This window comes from Euprymna scolopes, chromosome 18 (assembly GCF_053919585.1).
Source record: "Euprymna scolopes isolate OS-2025 chromosome 18, ASM5391958v1, whole genome shotgun sequence".
Taxonomy (NCBI): domain Eukaryota; kingdom Metazoa; phylum Mollusca; class Cephalopoda; order Sepiida; family Sepiolidae; genus Euprymna; species Euprymna scolopes.
In genome coordinates, this window is record NC_136499.1 from 24,630,831 (window position 1) to 24,657,831 (window position 27,001).

At 34.4% G+C, this 27,001-nt stretch overlaps 1 protein-coding gene and 1 long non-coding RNA gene across 5 annotated transcripts in view; one reads left to right on the top strand and one right to left on the bottom strand.

Annotated features, from left to right (window-relative positions):
* The window catches only part of LOC145297534 (uncharacterized), a 41,180-nt gene extending 18,777 nt beyond the window's left edge, over positions 1-22,403 (bottom strand). The window contains exons 1-3 of one of the 2 annotated variants that reach the window (XM_080143481.1): positions 22,198-22,403; positions 13,257-14,033; positions 5,324-5,518 (exon numbers count right to left, since the gene is read on the bottom strand). In XM_080143481.1, the coding sequence (XP_079999607.1) occupies positions 5,324-5,518; positions 13,257-14,000 (939 nt within the window). In that variant the 5' untranslated portion in view covers positions 14,001-14,033; positions 22,198-22,403. Of the gene's footprint in view, positions 1-5,323; positions 5,519-13,256; positions 14,034-22,179 lie in introns of both variants that reach the window. The other variant, XM_080143482.1, reaches the window with a different exon arrangement.
* The window catches only part of LOC145297536 (uncharacterized), a 176,097-nt gene continuing 170,191 nt past the window's right edge, over positions 21,096-27,001 (top strand). For all 3 annotated transcript variants that reach the window (XR_013870260.1, XR_013870261.1, XR_013870262.1), the window contains exon 1: positions 21,096-21,628. This is a non-coding gene — a long non-coding RNA (uncharacterized LOC145297536). The remainder of the gene's footprint in view (positions 21,629-27,001) is intronic.

Consider the following 27,001-nt stretch of genomic DNA (forward strand, 5'->3'; position numbering starts at 1 on the left):
GCCCTATTTCCGCAGGTATTCAAATTGCTTGCCGTCAGCGTTAACACATTCCTCTAATCGGGAGCGAACACTCATGCACACTCTAGAACAAAGATCTTTATCAGCATACATTTCCTGACAAGCTTCCAAAATTAACTGAATCATGTTTTGCGAGGCTTGCGTGTAAAAACCTTATCTTTTACTGTGCCCCCAAAAAAGAAATCCATAGGAGTTAAATCTGGCGAACTTGGTGGCCAGTCGATGGCGCCACGGCGTCCAATCCATCTGTTGGGAAATTTTAAGTCAAGTAGTGCTCGCACAGTGAGTGCAAAATGAGGTGGGGCCCCGTCTTGTTGAAAATAAAAGTCATCATTTTGGTATTGTTCACGTACTTGGGGTATTATTGTATCCTGTAACATGTTTAAGTACACAGTTTGATCAATGCTTGTGTGAAGAATAATGGGGCCAACAACACCTTTGCAAGAAAGCCCGGCCCATACTGTTACCCCGGGTTGATTGAGTTGTTTTTCAATAGTGATGCGAGGGTTTTCGGTTGCATAATAAATGCAATTGTGTCGATTAACGGCACCTGATAATTTAAAGTTTGCTTCGTCAGACCATACAATTTTATTTAGAATATCGTTACCTTCAAGTTCCTCGCTCAGGATGTTTTCAGAAAATTGTAAACGACAATCCGAGTCATCTTCCAATAAACCATGTATCAATCGAGGCATGTACGTCTTTAGACCGGCACGATTCATCAGGCGCCCCAATGATCTACGCTCAATACCAAGTTCTGTATTTCGATTTCTGTGGGCTCTGAGTGAATGCCTGAGCAACTTTAAATTCATTTTCTTGTGTGGTCACAGTAATTGGTCGACCACTTCTCGGTGCATTGTGGATACTCCCTGTCTGTTCAAATTTGTCAGGCAGTCGATAAACCGTGAGCTTTGTTAGGGGAGGTGTTGCAAAGGTTTTAACCCACTGTTCTCTTACGCGTTCACTATTTTCTGTCTTCCAGTATTGTTTTAATATCCATTTTCGCTGTTCGTCAGTCAAATTACCGGCCATGGTTAAATTGCCAATTTAACTGAAAAAATAAAAATAAATGATTCAAAGTACATGCACTTTAATCGAAAGGAAATTTAATTAATAAAAACAAAAGACTAAAAGTATATGCATTTTTACTTTAAGGTATGTAGCTTTCAGTTCAATAAAATGTCAATAATTTCAATACTGTATACCTACTTTTGAACCCCCCTATATATATATATATATATATATATATATATATATATATATATATATATATATATATATATACAAGGCTTGTTCCAAAAGTAAAGTCACCTATTTTTTTTTTTTAATTCAAAAAGTTGAAGAGTTGTGAAGACTGGAGTAGTATGATTAAAACGAGCAACTTTTTGTGCTCCAGAATTTATTTTTTCTACATAGTCACCATCATTTTCAATGCACTTTTTGCCAGGAATTCAACGACACATCTCTGCTTCTGACACATGTTCATGACAGAGGTTGTTTTCTTAGAGTCTCACACTGTTAACATCTGCAACAAAAGGATGAAACTTTCAGGTTTTAAATGCATACATTAAGTCATCTTAAAAATGCAATTTGCAATCATCTCTGATCTCTGATTTGGAGGCGGGGGGGGGGGTAAAAAATAGGAGGCATTACTTTTAGCACAACTCTCCTTGTATTATATATATATATATATATATATATATATATATATATATATGTGTGTTATGGAAAACCACTTGATTTAAGGAACTAACAAAAACAAAAGGTGATTATCGCAAACACAGGAGATACAGATTGGCTTTAGTCTTGAAAAACCAAGGTCATGAGCAGGAGGAAAACAGTTACCAGCAAGAGAGTTCCACAAGCTTGCAGTTCTTGGAAAGAAGCCACTTGAACATTTAATTTAAAAAATATTATAATCTACCAATTTAAATCAGTAAACATCTAAACAATTTTTAGAAACAATATAAATAAAAAGCAAACCCAATTTATTTCCTATATAATATTTTGACTGCAGAAGTTCTCCTCTGGACCAAAGTATCGTAGGATTGCAATAACAGATGCCACATACTAATTCATTATGCCTAGGCTATTAGCCACTATCTTATGTAATTTTCAACACATTAAGTCATTGTAATAAAATGCTACATTGCACCCGAGGAGCAACACAATCACAATCGCAACATCTATAGAGGAAGGAGTCCCTATATTTCTCTATAAATATTTAGTTCTCTCACTGCTACAAGTTGACACTGGGACCTATTTTACATTATCCTACGATACTTTCATTGCACCTATCATAACTGGTTATTAGCTACATGCACATAATATAATCTTTCCATTGCCCGATTCAAAAAATAATAAATTCTCCCTTCTCAAAATCTGTCAAATCTGATTGGCTGAGACCAGCCAATTCTATTATTCCAGAATCCACTTCTTCATATATAAATGAACACTCAAAACTTTTTCCAATATGACGGTGCTCTCTACATGATGCAATCGTGCTGAAAAAAATGCTCATAAACAGAAAATTAAATACAGTTAACCTTACACTTATCTATGCACAAAGTGCCGACACACCAATACCCCCCCACCCCACCCCGCCCAAATCCTTTACAGGTAACATTATTTATTTTTTGATTTGGGAGCGCTTCTCAACCCTTACATGATACTATTTTTAGGGGTTTTGTTTTAATTTGGGGGGGGGGCGTTTTTTTACATACTTATATTATTCTTTTATACATTTGCTATTACTGTGGTTGCTTTTAATTATTTACTTTCCAACAATTACATGTTACTTATCGTGTCAACTACTTCCAACCTTTGTATGATACTACTTTATTGGTTTTGTTTTCGTTTGTTGATAGACAAAAAATTATAAAAAGTTTTTTTATTTTTATATAAAACACATTATTAGACCCAAAGGCTGAAATTAAACCAAATAAAATGACATTTAAAAATTTTTTTTAATCATTTTATATTAGACTAAATTTACAATATTCGAGGCCAACATATTGCTTTTAAAAATGGGCCTCTCTAAACTTTAACAGGTTGGCCTTTTATACACTCTTAATTAAAACAAAATTTTGGTGTCTGTCAAATAATTTATGCTGCTAAACTTATACATTTACCCTAAATTACATTGCCTACAGAAATACTTCTTTGTTATATATTTGCTTTTTGTTTAACTTCTCTTTTCCGGACTCATTATTGGCACTGCTCAGACATGAACTTTGTTCTTTCTTTTTCTTTTTTTTTTGTAAATTTTTACCTTAGCTGCAACTCAACAATTTTCTTTTGATTGGCGACTTTTATAGGTTTTCGACTATGCTTATTAAGACAATCTCTTAACTTTGGCAGAATCAAGTAGATTTTGTGATATAGACATGCATTATACACTGTACTGCAATGGCTGCCAAAATTTATCGCACGTGCGATAAAAAAGTTTACTCCTCTCCGACCAACACTATTACCCCCTAATTTTATTGGGGGGGGGCAGGAGGTTATAGTCTTCATGGGTGGGTATACTGACAACGAATATCAAGGTTAAATTTAGGACAAATACTTTGGCAACCTTGCACCCTCATAAAATGGGGTGTCTATTCCAAAACCCATTCTTACCATGGCGAGGTTGGAGATGTCTATCTTGAAAGCCATTCTTAACATGAGGAGGTGGGGGGGGGTCTATTCTGAAAGCTGTTCTTAACATAGTAAGCTGTAGTTTAATTTTTTACGAAGGGAGGTGGGGGGGGCATGCTTCCACTGGACAACGCTGGTTAATGGGTTCTACTAGTTTTTAATATTTTGCATGTATGTATGGCTGTGTATATATATATATATATATATATATCTATAAAAGTGAATGTGTCTGTGTGTGTGTCTGTGTACATTTCTCTATGCTCTGTCAATTTGCAGTCTACAGACAGGGTACTGAGATTTGGGAAAATCTTTATGATCGGTTTTTGGCCAGAAATTTGGCTGTTAAGGGGTCAAAGTTCAACGATTTGACCTTTGAGAACTCTACCAAACTCCTCCGACAATTTTGGGTCTAAACACTTGAAATTTTAGATATAGGTTCCTTCAACATGGATCTAACTTAATAACTTGATTTGAACCCAAAACAATAAATGTTAAGGGGTCATAATAGGAGTTAAAGTTAAAAAAATTGACCGCTCTTTTTTTTTTTTTGCTCAACATACACCTCCAAACACTCGGGCAACGCCAGGCTGAAATGCTAGTATATATATATATATATATATATATATATATATAGAATAAATGACAAAAATTTATATTCCAAAATCTATGATGTTGACAATTTTATATCTTATTCCTTTACATCAATTGATCCTTACAGTTCTTTACAGTCTCTGTTTCGTAGTGCAAAATGAATCACTTAATTATTATAGCAATCAGTGAATCTATTATGCCTTTAACTCATCAGAAGAAATAGCAACAATCTATCCACCAAAAGGAATTAAAATGTGATACGACATGGTGAGAATCTGAAAATTTGGAAGAGAAGCTGCAGTTACCTTTATATTTTACCATTACGCCATCTTGGATTTTAATCAAACAAAGTCCTTGAATCCCACTCTTCGTACTAACCATTTAAGTAATTTATGACTCTTCTGACAAAACATTCTATTTAATAATTACTAAATTTATTAATTCTCATTTTGGAATATAAATTTTTGTCATTTATTCTATATATTGCTCTGTATTCACATTGAGCTTATTATTTAAGGATTGATATATAATAAGAAAAATATATTTCTACAGATATATATATATATATATATCAACTGGATCATCTGTAAAAAGTTGATTATGAAATGTAGCATAAAGTCCTAGGAACAATAGTTGGAAATAAGTTATTCACCATCCACTATAATTATGCAATTCCTACAGTTATGTACCTATAAAACAGAACTATTAAACCTGACACAGTGATATGGAACAAAAAGGAGAAAAAAAGTAACCTTAGTAGAAGCTAATATTCCTAATGATGCTGAGAGCCGAGAGGAAAAGTATAATTAAACACCAAAGTCTTATGTACAACATGAAAAAAGAACTAGAATATTAGGAATATTTCCATGATTCCAGTAATTATAGGAGCAACTGAACTCATGAAAAAAAGTTTCAAAACCTAAATGGTGAATATACCCGGTGAACCAAGTACAAGAGAGATACAAACAATCTCTCAGTTGGAATGTATGAGATAGTAGGTGAACGTCTGACATTCAGTAAGATACCTCATCTCCAGCCAGCACAAAATAATAAAACTGAAAAAAAAAATACTAACCATTTTGTCACTGAGAAATGGATGGTTCTCAATTTTTTTGTAGTGTTGTAACCAGCTAACAATATTCTCCAGTCTATTCTTCTGTCCATCAATATCCAAACTGTACAGAAAATTAAAGTTTCCTTTCATGTAATGAGATGTAAAATCATTTCCAGCCACAATGCTGAGCTCGATCAACATATCAGGGTCAGAAAACTGCAATTAAGAAAATAAAATGTCAAACAAAAAAAAAAAAAACTAAAAAGTTATCAGTTGTTTGTTATTCAAAGCATAAATATTTATTCATGAAACTTACCTTACAATGAGTGTTTTTTCTCTCTTGATTTGAATTTTCTTAAAGATTTTTAAAATTGTCCATTAATTTAGCATTACAAGTTGATTTTTTTCTTTTTAGATAATTGTTATTTTATCAGCTATGTAAAAGATGCTTAAAACCGTTTAAATTATGCAAATACCATCAGTAGTTCAAAAGTTAGGAGAATTTTAAGTGCCAAAATTTATGCTTTTCCGTGGACATTTTTCTTTAGAAAAAGTGGGCTAAACTACGGACCTCAACATTTAAAGAAATTTGGTAATTTTGCCACCATTTATTTATTTTTCAAGCTACTGTCATGAATATGTAATATGCACTCTTATGTAAAATTGTGTACTCTTTCTGATTATGCAGTCAAATTTGATGTATCTCTTTACCATAAGCCATGAATTATAAATTCAGATGTACAAATTTCAATTTTTTTAACACTGGTGCATGGTATCATACAGTGAGTGTCTATTCATGAACATGAGTATTATAGTGGTATTTAAATATAGCTTTATTGAGAGCAGGCATTTTCCCGCCTCCTCACCAAAAGAGAGCTTAATCTGGAGTGTAGCCATTGAATGCCTAAAGGGCATTCATGGTCGGTATTTACTACTCCCCTCACAGAAAAAAAAAAATGAGTAAATATGAATTAATCTCAGAAATAAATCAAAGAAAATTTTTCATATAGATTTTGGATTTCTGTAAAAGATGGAAATTCCCATAGTCGACTAGAACTTATGCATTTTGGACCAGTCCAATTTTCAATTTTGTAAATCCTCTATCTGGCCCAAAATATATCCCTATTTTCTGAGATGCAACCATAAATCGTACTCTACAAGAATTCTTGATGTAGCTTTCACAGTACCAGGATACCAGAAATCCTGATAAGCAGCAAATATTCACCAGTTGATGGTAATTTTTGTCATTTCTATTCAGTTGTTTCACTGAAAATTCAATTATGTAAACAAAGAAATAAAACGGTAATTTTTTACCTTGTTTCCACCTTAACATTTAAAATGATTACTTTTATAGGTTTTAGGGTATGCTGAAAACGAATATCGCATTTAAATTTTATGCAAATAAGTAGTTTTCTAGATATTAAGCAATGTCATTTCTTATTTATCGCTGGTGGCCATCTTATTACACGTGAGTGTGCAAACGTAACCCCGAGAAACTATGCGCAAACGCATGTACCAAGATGGCCACCAGCAATAACAAAATGACATTGCTTAATATCCGGAAAGCTACTTATTTGTGGAAAATTTAAATGCGATATTCGTTTTCAGCATACTGGAAACCTTGAAAGGTAGTCATTTTAAAGAAAAATGTTAAGGTGAAAACAAGGTAAAAATTTGCAAAATGCATCACAATGAAATTCTTTATTGAACCGCCTAATTATTATTATTATTTAGATATCTTCAGTTAAAAAAAAAAAAAAAAAGTGTTTGTTTTACAGATTTGAAAAAATGGTCTTCATGATGTTAAAAATAAATTAAAGTCTCATTATATATTTTATTTAATTGTTAGGTGAAAGTACAGAATAGTTAACAAAACACCCTTCCTTCCCCATGTTAAGAATGGGTTTCTAAATAATAAAATTATTTCAGCATGGTAGTACATTAGTACATTTTGTTGTTTTTTAGCGCTTCTAGTATATGTGTACTAAAAGCGTTAAAAACAACAAAATAGTTTTGTTTGGAAATCAAATTTGAAAAACTTGATAATAATTTTTTTAAATTGACAAACTCAGAATAAAAATGAAAGTTTTTTCTGCTTTCATTTTGAAAGCAGAAAAAAGTTTTCTATTTTTAAGAGAATACAAACTCATTAATACGCTGACAGCGATGGTTAGTGCATAGCGAGCCAATTTTTTTTAAGCGATTCGAATTTCTATAAAAGATTTCTGCACAATTAATAATTATCAAATATTTACATATTATACATGAAAATAATTCTGAAACTATTATCTATATGAAAATGGATGATATATACCGATTTATCTTATCAATTTTCAAATATTCTTTGTCAACTTTGCTCAGTCGTAACTTTGCTTCCTGTGGTTGTAAAAATAAAAATCGAAGTCCAGTAGAGATGGACTTCTATGCTTATATAGCCTGTTAAATTTCAGCCATATCCAATCAAATTTAACCCCGTGCATATGTATCCAAACGTAATGTATGAAATGTAAACATTGAAAAAACAGTTTCCTTTTCAGCTGTCGTCATTTTCTACCATTTTTACATTTTTAACTTGGAGCATAAAAGAAAAATAAATTAACATCATTGGAATGCTTATTCTATTCTCTTTTCATCAATGTAATTCTTTTAAAAATTGACCAACAAATAAAAAAGATATTACTTGTTGAAGCACATTAGGTATGTAATATTGCCGATGTTCATGAAAATACAGCATACACTTGTAATGCTATTTATTGTATTTCATTGTATTTTCGGTTCTTCTTCATTATTGTAGCGAAATTTGAAAAAGGAAATATTAAATTCAAAATAAAACAATATCTACTGAATTGTTGCAGTCATGAAAATATCCAAAATCTACAAAAAACGATAAAATAGAAATTAATTATTAATGAAAACAGTATTGAAGACAATTAGCAAAAATTAAGTTTTGCTAAATTGACCAACGATTTTGCAATTTTCAAAAAAGATTTACCTCCCTTTTGTTACAATTAGAACTCTTCAGTTTTTTTTTTGTTTTTTTTTTTGCAAAACTCAATTTTTGCTAATTGTCTTCAAAAACTGTTTTCATCAATAATTAATTATCTACCTCATAGTTTTTCGTATTATTTTTTATATGTTCATTTCTGTGATGTGACAATTCAGTAGATACCATTAGTTTCACTTGAAATTCGATATTTCAATTTTCAAATTTTGCTACAATAACAAAGAACTGGATTTTCTTTATAACAAAAAGAATATTGTTTTCATTTTTCAGTTAATTTTTCATTGATTTGTAATGTCGATGTTTAAACATCGATGTACAAAATCAAAATGCATAAACGTGTGTGTATGCATACCGTTTGTGCATACATTATCTATAAATATAAAAACGAAAATGTATGTATGTATGTATGTATGTATGCTTTCCTCGATGTTTGTGCATACATTATCCTAAATAAAATGAAATCATTATATTTTGGAAAACTTTCTGAATTTATTTGAAACTTGCTCGGGTATTTGGAGGTGTGTGTGGAGTAAAAATAAAAAAAAGTGGTATTAGGTAAGCAGGCTCGAATCCGTACAGCGAAGGAGGAAGAGAACGTGAAAAAAAAGTGACATCTTTGCTGTTGCAGCCATCAGGAAATAGGAAGTGACGAATGTTTATATTAAGTCTAGTCAATTGAAAAAAGGGAGATGACTTATCGGCGAAAAAAGCGACCCCTCCCTGTAAAAAAGTGCTCAGTTGAGGGTGAAGGAATTAATGTTTTTAGCCAATTTTTTTATATTTGTCGTTCAAAGGGTTGAACTTCAAAAGGATACCGATCTCGTGAAAATCCATCGCCTCTGTCAAAAGTTTTAGGCAGACATACAAACATACATACATTTAAACAGACAGGTGAAATTTATATAATAGATGGTTTTACTTGGAAGTTACCCGAACCCTTTAAAAGCCACATTTTTCTTCAATAAACCAGTGGAACCTAATTGATTTGAGTCTACGGATTGATGTCACTGGCCGTTCCATCGGCAACACCTCTCTCTATTCACGCACACACAAATATTAACAAACATACAGACACACGTACAACTCATTAACTCATATCATCTGGCAATCTATATATTCATTGAAATATTCCAATCTTTTTCATTGAACTCCAATTATAATATAAAAACAAAAGAACATAAACTCTTAAAAATAACTTTCAATGAATTATCACATATAAAAATGAGCAGAGAAGTTTTGAATACGATTTTCCTGACCCCTGAAACTCATGGCTCTTAAATAATCGATCCAGACTTCCTCTAATGTCTTAGCTAATGAACACCCTTGTTTTTACAAAACTTCTAAAAATATTCATGAACATTAAGTGTTTTCCTATTGCTGTAAACCTTCCATATAAAAATTATCGCTTTTGTGAATATAAACCTTTCCAATTCATTATTTTGTTGTGTTTACTGTATGACAATGTCTCTCGTTTTGTCACATTTGATTATAAACCCTGAAAACCTTTTCACTGAAAATATTTCTCTGAATCTGGCTCATCCCAAAAATATCATCCTAAAGTATAACCCAAAAACCTGTTGTGAACACATTCCTAAAAACTAATGACCGCCTCCCCATAGATTTATCTTCATAATAACAGGAATAATATATTTTTCATTGAAAAAATTGGCCAACATTTGTGGGGGAAAAAAAAATCATGAAACTTTTGTTCAGCACCTTCTGGCATTTTACATAAACAGCCCAGAAGATTCTGGCCATAGCATGAATCTTATTCTGCATAAGTTCTGACTGATATTTTCTAGGGAACGTGGATAGTTTTAACGTATGGAAACGAGTTCTATGATTTTTTATTGCTTGAAAAAATCTTACAAATCGTTTCCACACATTAAAACTAAACAGATCTCCCCCATTCATTTTTGATTTACACTGTTAACTATTCTGTACTTTTATGGTTTATAAAAAGAACTTATCACTTTTTTCCATATGTTAAACTAGAGAATTTGATTCTAATGCATTTGATATAAATTATGTGTTCTTGTTTTTTTCTTTTTAGTATATTCAACAAGTCAACAAATGTTAATGCAACTTACAAATAAAGAAAAATATCTGTATTATATTTCTCTTAGTCTGACTATCTATCTGTCCGTTCCACTTTTTTCGTAAGTTACTGGGCCGACCTAGCTGAAATTTTGTATGGACGTTTGTCATAATAAGGTGTAAAGAACTAAGTATTATAATATCCATTCAATGCAGGATTAGGGACTGGTCACCACAATATCACATCTACTCTAGAAGTTTGGCATTCTAAGTCAACAGGCTATAACCTTTGCTTGTATATAATGGGCTAAAAAGAAAATTTTAAAATAAAACAATGCCAAAAGGGATAAATAAGGGGTGGGGCAACAAAAAAAAAACAACCTATCGAGACGTCTTTCAGTCAATCCTTTTCAAGATTAACGTTGGCAACAGGGAAGAAAACATTGTTTAAAAACATGGTCAAAAGACCGTAAATTAATAACGAAGTGAAAAAAAAAAAAAAAATGGAAATTGTAAAGGGAAAAGGAGAAAAAGAAACAATCTCAGCAAATACCCATAGGTTCTAAATTATAGGTACATTCTCTTTGCTTACACAGAGATGGTTGGCACAAATTAATGGATACTGCCTCAAGAATTTTAAATGAATTCTCGAGCACACTCTGTGTAAAACCGAGAAAGTTTCATCAGTGTCTCCGTCAGTGAAGATTTGACACTTTAATAAATGTTCATCGACAGCCAACTTATGAGCTGGTAAACGCCTGGATGTTGGCCTTTTTTTGTGCCTACATATCAAAGCATAAGTTGGCCGTTGGTGAACATTCATTACAGTGCCAAATCTTCACTGATGGATACACTGATGAAACTTTCTCAGTTTTACACAGAGCGCGCTCGAGAATTCACTTAAAAATTATCGAGGCAGTATCCATTAATTTGCGCCTACCATTTCTGTGTAAACAGAGAGAGAGTATACCTATAATTTAGAACTTATAGGTATTTGCTGAGATTGTTTCTTTTTCTCCTATTCCCTATACAATTTCTATTTAAAAAAATTTTTTTTTTATCCTTGCTATTAATTTATGGTCTTTTAACCACGTTTTTAAATGATGTTTTCTCCCCCGTTGCCAATGTTAATCTTGAAAAGGATTGACTGAAAGACGTCTCGATAGTTTTTTTTTTTTTTCTGTCACACCCCTTTTATCTAATTTATGTTTGTTAAACATACAATTAGAGCTTAGGAGAAATGTACTTAATAATTTTGGTCTTCTTTTTGAAAGTTTCTTTTTAATGGTTTATGTTTAAGCTATAGAAAGAAAAAAAAAAAAAAACCTCAGCAATTAATAATGGCACTACGTTCGGTGTTATTCAAAAGTGTTATAAAATTATGTACCCATAAAATTTTTTTTATATATGAAAATAAATAATAATAATTATTTTTATACTACAAACACTAGTGTTTCATGCTTCGGTCAGGAGATTTTAACCTTATCATGAAGCCACCTCTGACTCCATTTCCTGACTTTGGGGCCACTAACAATCGCCACGAGAATTAAGGGATTTTGACCTATAAACACCAAATTCATGCGTAGACACATATATATATGTTTTTTAAATATCAATTTCTAACATGAATGAGGTTTAATGCTAAAGTACGTAACCCTGTTATTTCAAAGAATCCATGAGGTGAGGAGGTTTATTACTCAAGATGCGATCTAAATCACGGAATAAATGTTTGTTGGTTCAGTATACAAGTAAGCGTACAAATTTCTTAAGGAATCATCATTTATCAAGGCCAAAAGCTACTCAAGAATAAAGATTAATGAGACTGATGTACTAAGAGCAGATAACTTCCTATTATTTCCTGTACCAGGGGCAAATAATTCCGATATACTGTTTCAACACAGGGGTAGATAACTCTTTTACCTATACAATAATTTTCTCAGAAAATATTAAAACACAAATTCACAAAATAAAAAGAAAACAAATCCATCAACACACCGGAATTTATCAAAATTGTGGCACCTAGAAAGTAGACCTTGTATTTACTTTCAACAGTCTTGTAAATCTCGTTTTTCACCTATTTGGTCCTTTAGTTTTCGCATTCCATAAGCGAAATTTTTTACAAACTGGCTCTTGTTTATCAATCCATCCATCTCGTTAACATTTATTCTTGAGTCATTTTTTAGCCTTGATAAGTGATGAATAATTAGTAAAAATAAAAAAATAAAGAAAACAAGAATGGAATTATGGAAAATTTGAAAGGTAAAATATTTGGATCATTTGGACTACTATTCTGATTTTTAGTGTTATTTTCACGTTTCATTCGATGGAACCTCCAACCTTCTTCAGGTGCATCTTGTCGGCCTTGGGAATCTTTCTGCCAAATTCAGGAATCTGCATGGAGTTTCAAATGGAATTCTTTGTTTAATCTATGGAGGTAGCATGCTCTCATTTAGTCCTAAATAATCTGCAATTGTATTTTGAGTATTGCTCTCATTAAAGATTGCATCTTCAACTTCCAGAAGAGTGTAATGTACATGCACCTGAAGAAGGTCAGAGGTTACATCATCTAAACCATTGTTGTTTTCTGGGTCAGAATTTATCTAACACTTATCGTTGACCTTGTAGTAATAATTTTTTTTTTTTATCTGTTTTTGTTTATCTATTATTGCTGTCATCAAATGGCTTCCTGCCTTGTCTGAAGCCATTTCCATAAAGAAAAAACAAAACTGAATTTAGGATATTTGAACTACTGTTTTCATCTTGAGTGTTATTTTCACAACGTTTCAGCCAATATAACCTCTGACCTTCATAACACTCCAGATGAGAACAGTAATCCAAATAATCCAAATTATCAATCCTTATCTAAAAAATTCAGAAACATAAGATGTGTCCCGTCCCCAAAATTTTACTTACTTTCAGGGAATGTGCAACTCGCTTTGATGAAATAACACCAACTTCAAGCCGCAGTGGTTTATCTGGCAACTCTTCACATGCATCAAGCTGGAGGTCATTACGAATATCAAACAGTGTAAAGGGAATAAATCGGCAGTCTTTAAAAATACAGAAATCTGAATCGTTACCCAAAATAGCAAAGGCTTTCTCTCTTTCTAAAAGTTCCTTAGCAATTTCACAGTCAGCCTCACCAGTGGTCACAGTAAAAACCCGGCATCCGCATTCCTTCAACACAGACTTGAAGACAACTTCCAACAAAACAGGTCGGATTTTTGCCGAAGATGATAGCTGCTCTATTGAGTTGTGCTCGTAACACACGGCAAGTATTTCACGGATGTGTTTTATGTCATCCTGGTGACGTTTCGTCCAGGTTTGCAACTTATTGTCCATTGTCTCTTTCGAGCATCCTTTGGTGCCATCCATAAAAAACACAAGACGTATATCCAACGACTGGAGGTCTTTGATCAGTTTTTTCAAATATACAGCCATAGATTTGTACTCTCCGCCAAGAATGCGGAGATATAAATTGTTACGCAGGCGTCCGAGGCTGGTCCAGATTTTATCAACAATAAAGTGCTGAAATCCATAGTAGTCAACTAAAATTTCGATTCCTCTTCTCTGTCGGGCAACTTCAATCAAATTTACAAATTCACAACATTCTCTTTGATGTTCCAGACACCATGTCATTAAACCGGAAATCCCCATTTTCGTTTTTTATAGAAGGACTACAGCTTTGGCCTAAAAGTAAAAAGAACAAAAACTAAAATAAAATAAATATCAATAAATCTGCATAAAAATTAAAAAATAATTAAAAAAAAAATTATATATATATATATATATAAAATCCTTTCTTTTTTTAATAAAGACTTTGTCCTAAAAATAATAATTAAATTAGAACATGAGTTATCTCCCCTACAAGTACTAGCGATCACTACTACTGCTGTTGATTTAGGTGAATTTGTCAGTCTTCCTAGAGTTTTCTTGTATAGTCATCAATACTTCATTAGTATAGAGATTGGACAAAAAAAATAGAGGGGGGGGGGAACTTGTAAATTTTGCCTCAATTTTAAACTCCGAATTTTTTATGAGGTGTTTGTTTATCTCATAAAAAATTAGAAATTTTTTTTTTTATGGTTATTGTTTTCCTGAATTGGTTAAATTTCAGTGTGTATAGTAGTCACAAAAAACTAAAATGACAGATATTTCAGATTTCCAAAGAGGGCAGAATGTTTGTGCTTGTATGGGATGTGCTATTGTAATGGAAATGGCTCAGATGGTGGCCATATGAAAAGGAACCATCTTGAAGGTGATGGAAGACTATGAAAAAGAAGTGAAAACATCCTCCGCCAAACAAAATTCGAGAAGAAAGCTGAAACTAAGAGATCACACAGCCATTGTAAGGATTGTGAAGAAATAGCATAAAACCACGGCACCTATTTTTTTTTTTTTATTCCATATTCACACCAAACAAGGCACAGTGCCACTTTGATGTAGGGGGCTACTATCAGGGGGCATAAGTTGCAGGGATATTATGTAGGAAGTTGAGCAACAAGATGTCCATTCACATTATACTTGAACTTCTGCATGTCAGTACAGTTGGGAAAGCAGGAACCTAGAAGGGAGTTCCAAAGTCAAGCAGTTCTGGGGAAGAAACTATTAGAGTTGAAGGTTTTCTTACATCTGTAGGGGTGGGATTTTGCTGCTTGTCAGGTTTGTCGAGGAGTATTTATGTTGAGGGGGTACAAGTGCTTGTAGTTCGTTGGAGCATCCACCATTAAAATACTTGTAGAACAGGCAGAGGGATGCAACATTTCGTCGATGGGACATAGGTTGAAGCTTAGATGAGAGTTCAGGATCTATCAGGTTGACTCTCTTTTGAACCCTGTCCAGGAGCGAGAGATGCATCAGCCCAAATATGACAACAATACTTCATACATGAGCAAATGGTGGTCTTGTAGGGGTACAGGATACTTTCAGGCATAAGTAACTTTCTAGCACGATATAGAGAACCCACATTCCTCACAGCAGTCCTGGCAATGCTCTTAATGTACCTGTTCCAACTCATGTTTCCTGTGAACGTTAAGCGTGGGAGTTTGAATGAAGTACTTTCAGGTAATGTATTTTTAGCCATAGCTATTAGTGGTTGAGAAGGTTTCTTGTAATTATTGAAGGAAACAAGCTTAGTCTTAGCAACATTGAATGTGACATCCATTTTTGTCCCCATTTCACTACGGATTGGAGGTCATCCTCTAGTGTTTATGCCATTTCCTTAGATATGTGTTCATTTGTTTTCCTCTCGTGCCTGTTATAGAGCGTAGTTTCATCAGCAAATATACCCATCTCAGAGAAAATTTTATGAGAGAGGTCATTTATGAATATTAGGAATAATAAAGGTCCAAGGATTGACCCCTGAGGTACACCTACATTTATATCATATTGTTTAGATGTACAATCGTCGAGGACAACCTGGATTTTTCTTATTTAAAAAGAATGTAATTATGTTAAATATTCATCCAGTGATACTGAATGATCTGATTTTTCTGAGAAAACCATTGTGCCAAAACCCTGTCAAAAGCCTTAGATATATCTAGGGCTACTGCTCTATCCTCCCCTGCTTTGTCCAGTGTATGGTATATACATTCAGAGATTACAGTTAGGATATCTGCTATAGAACGGGCTTGCCTAAATCCATATTGTTGGTTGATCAGAAGTTTAGCAGCTGTAAGGAGATGGACTAGAGCTTGATTAATTATGGGCTCAAATATTTTGGTGAAAAGAGGGAGGAGGCTAATGGGGCGATAATTTAATGGGTCAGTTCTTTCACCAGAATTCTTGTAAACTGGTACCACAGAAGCAGTTTTCGAGCAGTCAGTAAAGCATGATTCGTTAAGGCATTTGTTGTAAAGTTTGGAGAGGAGTGGAGCAACCTCAGCAGAGCATTTTTTAATAGCACAGCTGGGATGAGATTGGGTCCACATGCTTTTGAGGTGTCTAGGTTTTTTATGATACCATGTACCCGAGAGAGGGTGATTTTCAGATCATCTAGCATGGCATCTGTTTGCAAAGGAAAGTCAAGGAGGGAGTGGTTTTCTGGGTCCAATGTGGAGTTTGAGGTAAACTGACTGGCAAACAGCTTTCTCGGCTGCCGTGCAAACAACCTTATGATTATTGGACAGTGAGGGGATTGTTGATTGCCTATTATTTACTACACTGTTGTAGATTTTCTAGAAATCATGGGTTCCTAATTTCTGTGCTTCGATGCGTTTTCTGGTAGTTTCGGTATATTCTCTCTTAGCTGTCGCTATTTCTTTCTTATAATTACTTCTAGCTCCTATAAACTTGTCTGGTTAAATCTGCGGTATGCATGCTGCCTTTGAGCAATGGCAGCTGCACAAGTAGAAGTAAACCATTGGGGAAAGTGGGGTTTGCTATAGAATTTCTGCATGGAAACATGTGCTTCAATTGCCGTTTTGAACCATTCAGTGGTCTCATTTGTGCACTATCCAGTGGGGAGAGAAAAGATATTTCCCCATGGGACACCTCTGATATACCTGATGGCTTCCCAGTCAGCCTTCTTATAATACCTTGTCATTTTAGGCAATGTCTCTTCAGTTTTAGGTTGAGAATTTAGGGCAATTTCTACCATTATCACAGCATGATCAGCATTCCCGAGTGGGCTATGGGCATTTGTTACACAATCATCAGGGACGGTGATCAGAAATAGATCTAGAAGTGAGGCATGTTGATCTTGCTGATCTGGGAAATGTGTTGGAAACATAACAGTCTGTGATAAGGAATGAGATATAGAGAAGCTATGTGTTATGCTACCAGCTGCATCTGTGTAAGTGTGTTAAAGTGGTTGGAGGGAATAGAGGAGTGTAGGTTAGTTTCACTTAATGCTAAGATATTCGAGGTGTTTACTAGGAGAAATGATTCAACATCATCTAAGTTAGTTCTAAGGTCACAGATATTCGTGAATGCAAGTCTCGAGGGAGGAGGCAAATTGGTTTTGTTTGAGTTTAAGCCTTTTTTGATTGAACTGCCATGTTATTTTATTTGAAAGTTTCAGTTTTAAGGTGAAAGGTGCTGGACAAAGTGGTTGTGTAGAATACCAAACATGCAACACAAGTAGACTATCAGCCGACTCCTCATCTACAGGATTGTGATCTCAGGAAAGCCCACCGGAGATGGGTGCAGGGTCCCTTTCCATGCGCGACATGGCACTACAACCAATATTATACAACTGATAATGGAGCAGCCGCTCTAAGCGCTACCAAAGAGTTAGGGCTCCTGCACTATCAGTCAGAAACAGCAGCCAGAAACTGTCAATCCGGTACCCTCAGCCCATTAGACAAAAATCAACCCAATCCAATTGCATTGGCATAAATGGTACTAAAGCACCCCCAAAAGTGCTTAGTTTTAGGGTATGGGATGTGGCGGGAACAGGGAACAGCGTCCATTGCCCTAGTCAGGAAACAAGATCGACCACTGAGTGTTTCTGTCGAGTCCCTGTGATCGCATCTCTGCACCTGGCTAATAGGCAAAGAAGGAGTATGAAAGCCGAGTGATAGATAGAGGATATCTACTCCTACAGCAGTTTAAGTTCCTATTTACAATGCCTCCCCACGGGACAGAGTTAGACACTAGGGTCGTTTTTTATGTGGAGAAAAGGAACAAAAATAATTGTCTCAGTCATGAAGGATTTCTCCTCCACTGACAGAGGACAAGATATTGAAGTGCAGCATCTGAAGAACAGATACTACACTTTGATCTTGACCTGAAGGCCAAGAGGTTTGCAACCCGATAATTTGTTCAAGTCATCAGCTCTTTATGGAGGAATATAATTTTGTAATTAAATAAATAAGGTAAAAAGAGAGTCACTGACATTGTTATTTGGCTATGGATTGTGTTTGTGTGTGTGTTTGATGTTGGGGGTGGGCGAGTAGGACGTGTTGTTTACAATTTTTAATGTTGAGCCAGATTACTATTTCTAAAAGAAAATTGGATGCTTGTCCAGAACCCCGCCTATATTAAAAAAATGGTAGTAGTGCACTTATTGATCTCTGCTGAAATAATAACGTTATTATTTAGAAAGCCTTTCTTAACATGGGGAGGGTGTTTTGTACCTATTCTGTACATTAACCTTACAATTTAATAAAAACATATCATAAAACTTTAATTGAACTTGAAAATACTATGTAAAAAATCAATAAAGTGCACTAGCACTGAAAAATAAAAACAAGAAAAATTGTATGATGTATGTAACATGATGGAAAGAAAATATTGGATTCCAAAAATCATGTAAATTAATCAAATAGTTTTATTTTTATATAAATAAAATAATGGTTAAAATCAAGTTCCATCCTTTGTTGATATTCTTCGTCAGTTGATCTGGCATATACGAATGCCCTGGAAAAATCATTTATAACTAATGCTTACCAGTTTTATATCTGCAAATGAACCTGCCTGGGTTTTTTTTTTCAGAATAACAAGAATATTTTAAAATTGGTAAGCATTAAGTAGAAGTGACTTTTCCAGGGCATTCATATTCATATATATATATATATATATATCAGATCAGCTGATGAAGAATGTCAGCAAAGAAGGACGGAACTTGATTTAAACCATAATATTTTTAAGCGCTTAATGGGAATTCATAGGCATTACAACAAAAACTTACAACTTTGAATTATGCTGCGTTATCTCCTTTATTTATTTATTTTTTTAGACTGCATCAAAATAGCGTCGTTTTTCAGTTAGCTATAAAATTTGATTTTGTTATTTAAAGATAAAACTACTTGATAAACTTAATTTTTTGTCCTACGATATTTTCTTTCTGTCATGATTACGTAGATCAATACATATTTTTCCGTACTTGCTTAGTTTAATCTAGACATTAAAAAATGAGAATATTAAAAAAAAAAAAATTATATGTCATGTACTCATTATGGAATAAAGTTTTCATTAAAAAAAAAAATCACTCAAGCAGTTTTTTTTACAGAGGAAAATCAGGCGCTTATACAGTTTAGTCAAGACATTAAAAAATGAAAATATTGAAAAAAAATTATATTGTACGTACTCGTTATAGTCTGAAGTTCTCTGAAAAATAATTTCACTTAATTTCATCAAGTAGTTTTTATTTTACACTTCACTTAATTTCATCAAGTAGTTTTTATTTTACAGCGAAAAAAACAATTTGTTATGATACTGAGCAAAAGGTTCGATTTTTAGGAAGAAAAGCTAGTAATAAAGATGGGGAGGGAGTGTCGGCGCTTTAACTGGAGTTATTTCCCTTTGGCATGTTCAACAAATTTTGTAATGGCTGCCTTCAATGCGCTCTCATAAAAACGTGTTTTTCTGCTGTAGAATAAAAATTACTCGATCAAATTAAATGAAATTTTTTTCTCAGAGATCTTCAGTCCAAAACAGATGCGTACAATATAACCTTTTTTCGATATTTTCATTTTTTAATGTCTTGACTAAACTGTACAAGTACTGAAAATCAAATTTTAATGAGATCGATTGTGTTGCGGCCATCTTGCCTATTTCACGGACGAGGACGGGGTGCCTTTAAACGAAAAAGTGATTAACAAAGGACAGAATGAAAAAGGATTGAAAAAGGACAGAGAAACTCTGCAAAATAAGTGGAAAAAACTAAAATATTTATCTAGATATTTTTTCTACCCATGTTTCAAAATAATCTCATCAAATTTTGAAAAACTTTAAGCGGTGATTGGAGTTATTCCCCCTGGCGCCACTTCCTCTTCCGCAAAATAGGCAAGATGGCCGCGACATGATCGATCTCATAAAAAAAAAAATACTTGATCAAAGTAAGTGATTTTTTATGAAAACTTTATTCCATAACGAGTAGTACGTACAATACAATTTTTATTTTTATTTAATATTTTCATTTTTTTAAGTTTTGATTATTTTTCTTTACTTTTGTTAATATAGCGGGAATTCTGGACAAGCACAAAAATCGATTTGAAAAGAATCAGAGATTTTTGCACTGGAAATCTCAATTTTCTGATCACACTTTAAAAACCGTAATGAAAACAATTATTCAATTATTATTGTCACTTTCCGTCTTTGTTTGCCACTGATTGCCACTTTCACTAATTAATTTATTTTTGTCGTGGAGGGGGGGGGTATAATAGTATAAATTTCACATCTAGACTTTTACCAAGTTTAGGTTAACGTCATGTTCAGTTTTTGGTAATATAGAATTTAGGACCCTAAAGTAAACATTTACTCAATAGCATCGATGGGATTTGAACTCCGCTTAACCGATTCCAGAGAAGATTAAATTTTTGGTACATGTGATGAATGAATTGTAGTATTTACGTAGTCAATTCAGAGTATCGACGGAGAACCACGAGTCAATACCGGAAATGTCTGAAGAAACGTTTTACGATTTGAAAACCACAAAAAAAAATGTAAAAAGGCAGACGACGCAAAGCATAAGTGTTACGTTAAGGCTGGCCCGCAAAAAAAAAAAAAAAAAAAAAAAGTGGGGGTACTTGCACATTTTTGGTACCGTGCTGAAATAATAGCGTTATTATTTTGAAAGCCATTCTTAGCGTGAGGAGGGGAGAGTGTTTTGTAACTATTCTGTGCTTCCACCTAACAATTGTACAGTTTAGTCAAGACATTAAAAAATGAAAATATCGAAAAAAGTTTAAATTGTATGTATTCGTTATGGAAACGAAGTTCTCCGAAAAAAGAATTCACCTGCTTTCATCAAGTAGTTTTATTTTAATTTTTTTTTTTTTTTTTTTACTGCGGAAAAACACGTTTTTATGAGAGTGCGTTGAAGGCAGCCATCTTGGATTAAAAAAAAAGAAGTTTGTTTGAATTTTAGAAATGCCAAAGGGAGATAACACTCCAGTTAAAGCGCTGACACTCCTTCCCATCTTTAATACTAGTTTTTCTTCCTAAAAATCGAACATTTTGCTCGGTATCATATATTGTCATAAATTGTTTTTTTCGCTGTAAAAAAAAACCTACTTGATGAAATTAAGTGAAATTTTTTTTCGAAGAACTTCATTCCATAACGGATATATACAATTTAAACTTTTTTTCGATATTTTCATTTTTTAATGTCTTGACTAAACTGTACAAGTACCCAATTTAATAATAAAAAAGATATCGTGAAACTTGAATTTAACCTGAAAATAACTATTTAAAAATAGCGCGGTACCAAAAATGCATAAGCACCAGCAACCAGCACCACCACCACAAAAAAAAAAAAAAAAAGGATGGCTTTCAAATCGCAAACTGCTTTGGTCATTTACGTTACGAACTCGAGATTATCGATACTCGAGACTGAATACGTAAGTACTGAACTTCTCTAGATGCCTATTCATCACAAGTACCGAATTTTTATTTTAGTTTAGCCTGTATACAAATAAAATTCATGGCACACATGTCAGGGGGAATGATTATTTATTACTTAAATGCTCGGATTTAATTTTAGACTTTATTTCTTGAGTATCAAACATAATTTAATTTGTGTAAATAACGGTGGGTACCGGTGCTAAAGCAGAGAGTGATCCGCGCTATTTTTTAAATCCTATTTCCACGTCTAATTACTTTTATGATATGTTTTTTTTTTTTTATTCAATTAGAATAGGTACAAAACACCCTCCCCTCCACCTGTTAAAAATGGCTTTTAAAATAATAACGTTATTATTTCAGCACGGATCACTCTCTGCATGAGTACCACGGTACCCGACCCCCCCCCCCAAAAAAAAAACAACAACAACCGAACGAGAATATAAATATAAATAAAGCCATGGTTACATGTTCGCTACAAATGAAACTTCTTTATTTTCGATGTAAAATTTAAAATGTACGCAGGCCCATGAATAAAGAAAAAAATAACCTTTTTTTAAATACAAACCCAGAAAATTGGTAAAATTGACGAAGCGGCATCGAAATAAAAGAAAACCTTGTCAAATTAATTCTAATTATCTCGACATCAAAGATTAGAAAATAAAAATAAGAAAGTAAACTTCACATCATTTTTTCTTATTAAAAGGGAACAAAATATATGAGGCACCGGAATCGCCTCATATGACAGAAGAGTTCCATTTGTTTTAAGGGGAAGTAACAAATAATTTCATTTTTCCAAGTTCAACTCATATTGATTATATTTCGGTTGCAGTTATCTCCCTTGATTTCGATCTTGCAAGGGTTAAATTAAAATCGCAACTTTAAAAAATTGTTTTAATAAATATTTTCCATAAGTTTTAGACGCCACATCACTAATCTACATAAACACGCACAAAAAATAACAAATTATTTAAATGTCTATATATTTACGCACACAATCTTTGTTATATCAATTTGGCTTTTTTGTTTGTGAAAATTTGGCTACAGTTACCAATTTGACCTTTTTTGGCCTTGTTTTTGGTCTCAAATATTTTTCATAGTTTGTAGGTTTTGGTCAATGTGGGAAGACCTTTCATACTGAGACAATTACTTTTCAAACCCTTCATACCGAGACAATTGCTATTTATTTTGACACTGCCAGAGTGCCCCCTTTTTGGGGGAGCTAGTTTTCCCCCACATTAAAAATGACCTTGTGTCTAATTTGCTTTTGACGACACGTTATTGTAAAGAAGCACCAGTAAATGTTACCAAAAGCAAGTTAAGTTATTCTTATACTTACCTGGATAAGTTTGTGTGTTGTTGTGTGTTTTAACTTATTTTAAAGCGGTTTTTGATCTGGAAACAAAAGTGATTTACACTTTGTGTAGTTAGGAAAAAAGAGGGCAGTTTCATTAGAGCTATGTTGAGCATCGATAATCATTAAAAAATCGGAAATTAAACCAGATACTGGTAGAACATTCTATTTTCACACGATTGGTCACATTTATTCAGTGTGTTTCTCTCAGTATTTTGTTGAATTTTTAAATTTTTTATGACTAAATGAAACCACTATATTTTGCTCCAACTCAGATATTAAAACATAAGGCAGAAGAGTAACTTATCTTACCTTGGTAATATTTATTTGAGGTATATTTATTCTTTTTAATCCCCATTTTTGTTTTGTTGGCTCTGCCAGTGTATATTAGTTATATATCTAGACTGTAGTGGACTGGTGGATATATTATACATATCCCCCAGTCGTACAAAATAGGAGAAATGATTTGAATTGGGAAAGGAAAAATGAATTGCTTTGAGGAAGGAACGAACAACGCGTTTACTTGAATTAAACGAACTAGGATTTATTTTGTGAAGAAACAAGTGAAAGAAAAGGGTACTACACGTGTTTAGTTTGGCGTGCGTCTCTCGCTGTTTACTGGTGAAGAGGAAAGTCTGTTGTAGTATAGAGAGAGGGAGAAAATGAGAAAAAGTCAATCCAGACAATGGAGAGAGAAAGCATATAAGGTGTACGTACGGTCTGTTAGCTTTTTGCCCCACATGGTAGCAAGTGGTGTGAGGCACGCGCGTGCGCGCGCGCCTGCCAAAACGGCGGTGGCTAGTGCGCTGACCACTCACCTCGGAAGCTGGTCCGAAAAGGAAGATGCTGCTTATTGCTCTTGCTTTAATACTTGTTTCCGGTGGTCTTTTGCGCATGTGTGGATTTCCTTTGAAAGGGGAAGTGATGTCGTCCTTGTGTGCATGCATGTGCGTGTGTGTGAGTACATGTGTGTACGTTAGCGTGTGTGTGTATACACGTGAATGTGAGTGTATATAGGCGAACGTGAATATATGTACGTGTGTGGATGTGCGCACATGTTTTTGTGCGTGTATGTATATGACAAGTAATATAGCTTGAGATGTGAATGCGTGTTTTTGTGTGAGACTAGAAAAGACTCCCACAATACTCTCCTTCCTATGAGAGAAAAAAATATGCAGTGTATATATATATATTTTTTTTGTAAGTAATGTTTTCGGCAGTTGACTTTTCGTCCTGTTCTTTTTTTCTTTTTTTTGTTGGTGTGGGTGTTTAAAAAAACGTCAAAAACGGAGTGTGTTCGTTAAAAAAAGTATTTACTTACAAGTGGAAAAGGCGCTTACTCTTTTTTTTTTGCTTTTTAGGCTGACATTTGTTTTGTTTGTTTTTTTGTTGTGTGCTGACATGTGCAACGAGTTGCTTGGATAGTGAAGTGAATTGTTTGTTTGGAAGGAAAATTTTTTTGTTTCGTGTTGATGTTGTGTGTCAAGTTGACAGTGTCTTCGCATGTGAGTCTGCGGTAGTGTGTGTACATTGTCTGTACAGGCATTTGTTGTGCATTCATTCGTATTGAACGGGTTTCCAGTTGCTGTTGTCTTCACATGTGAGTCTGCTGTAGTGTGTGTACATTGTCTGTACAGGCGTTTGTTGTGCATTCGTTCGTTTTGAACGAGTTTTCAGTTGCCAGTGTCAACGAAACTTCCAGTTGTGAGTTTATCCGTGTGTGTGTGGTGCATCTCAACTCATTGTTAATTCAGCTTCTTCCTATGTGTTGATAGGGATCTCCTGTAATTGTTTCTTTGTCGTTGCGTCTGCTGTGCGGGAGAGAATTGCATAGGCCTATATGATTTTGCTCCTCGCGTTTGTTGCAGGGTAATGTCAGGAAACCGTGAAAAATGTTTGTCGAGCTCGAATTTTTTAAAAAATTCGGTATGAAGTCGACAGCTCTGTGTTTGTTTTCTGCCGAGTCTGATGAGGGGTCTCGTCATTGTAGTTCTTTGAGGTTCTTGTCGGTAGGAGGTCACTTGTCTTTCTTTGTTGAAAAGTTCGTTTTTTTTTATCAAATAAAACGCGCGTCTCTCTCAAAACAATTCCTTTCAAAAAAAGTAGGGTCACCATGCATGTTCGTTTCACGTCAGTCGGGCGCCAGTTTGTTGCGAGACTTGTGGTTTAGAATGAAATGTGTGTTCATCTCATGTTCGGGTGTCACCATTTTGTAGCGGTCTAGTGTATAGAAGGAAATGCGTGTTCATCTCACGTTCGGGTGTCACCAATTTGTGGTGGTGGTGCAAATTAGGAATAATGAATTGAATTGAGAAAGAGATGAACTACGTGTTAAATTGAATTAAACGAACTAGTATTTATTTTGTGAAGAAACAAGTGAAAGAAAACGGTACTACATGAGTTTAGTTTGGCGTGCGTCTCTCGCTGTTTACTGGTGAGGAGGAAAGTTGTTGTAGTATAGAGAGAGAGAAAATGAGAAAAAGTCAATCCAGACCATGGAGAGAGAAAGCATATAAGGTGTACGTACGGTCTGTTAGCTTTTTGCCCCACATGGTAGCAAGTGGCGTGAGGCACGCACGTGTGTGCGCGCGCCTGCCGAAACGACGGTGGCTGGTACGCCGACCACTCACCTCGGAAGCTGGTCCAAAAAGGAAGATGCTTATTGCTCTTGCTTTTATACTTGTTTCCGGTGGTCTTTTTCACATGTGTGGATTTCCTTTGAAAGGGGAAGTGACGTTGTTCTTGTGTGCGTGCGTGTGCGCGTGTGTGAGCACATGTGTGTACGTTAGTGTGTGTGTGTGTATACACGTGAATGTGAGTGTATATACGCGAACATGAATATATGTACGTGTGTGGACGTGCGCACGTATGTTTTTGTGCGTGTATGTATATGACAAGTAATATAGCTTGAGATGTGAATGCGTGTTTTTGTGTGAGACTAGAAAAGGCTCCCACAAGACCCTCCCTATGTATTGCTTTGTAGATAGCTGTGATAATCCTGTTCAAGTGTGGTAGCTTCAGAAAGCTGATGTTGGAGAGAGTGTGCCGTGTCCGTTTTCGAGATTTGTTGAGGTTTCTAATAGTCTCTACTAGCTGACGGAATTCATTACTGCAAGTAATTTTGTCAGCCTCTTTGCTGCATTTATTGCGGATATGCATCAACTCATTCTCTGCATAGCCTATTTTGACCTTATGAGGGAAGGCTGATCTGTAATGCATGAAAATATCAATACAGGCGGACTTTCTATAGAATTTAGTATTTATAATAACCTTCATTTAAGATGTTCATGCTGAAGTCCAGAAGTGCCATTAAACACTGCTTCAAGCAAATTACATTAACCTCTTTGAGGTTGAGAATCACTGCCTTAAAGGAAAACACTACTTTCACTCTGACAATCCTTCCTGAAAACAAAAATGGATGTATAATATTAAAAAAAAAAAAAATGACAAAAATAATGACGAATACAAAGCTAGATATGTTTCCAAGTAGTACAGTCCGATATTTTTACCCAGTGATCTGAAGGATACGTTGTTGCAGGCAAGGAGAGACTTGTTTGCGAATTAAATAAGTCACTCTACGGGTGTGGGGTATATGGTTAGAAAAGAAGAAAAAAAAAAAAGAAAAGAAACGTACCAGGTGTATCTGCATCGCTGTTTGGGAAAGAAGAAGGAAAGGATGGCCAGCACATTTGTATATGCGAAGGGCATCTTGGGAAGGCAGAGCATGATGGGAAAAGCTATTTTTTTTTTTCCTGTCTCTTCCTTTTTTTTTCTAGATTGGAGGATATAAAAGCTGGGAAAAATTCCCTGGGAGGGGGGGGCAGAGAGAAAAGAGTCATGAACATCTTTTCTTGAAAAGAATTTTGTATTGCTGACGTTCGGATTATGCGGTGTGACATTGGTGCCGAGAGGCCAGGTGCGGTCGGTTGGAAAAGAAGAGGGCAGAAACATGCTGTTGTCGAGAGAGTGACTCAGTCCTTCCCGAACCTCAGAACCGAATCCTAAAGCTAGAACCTAT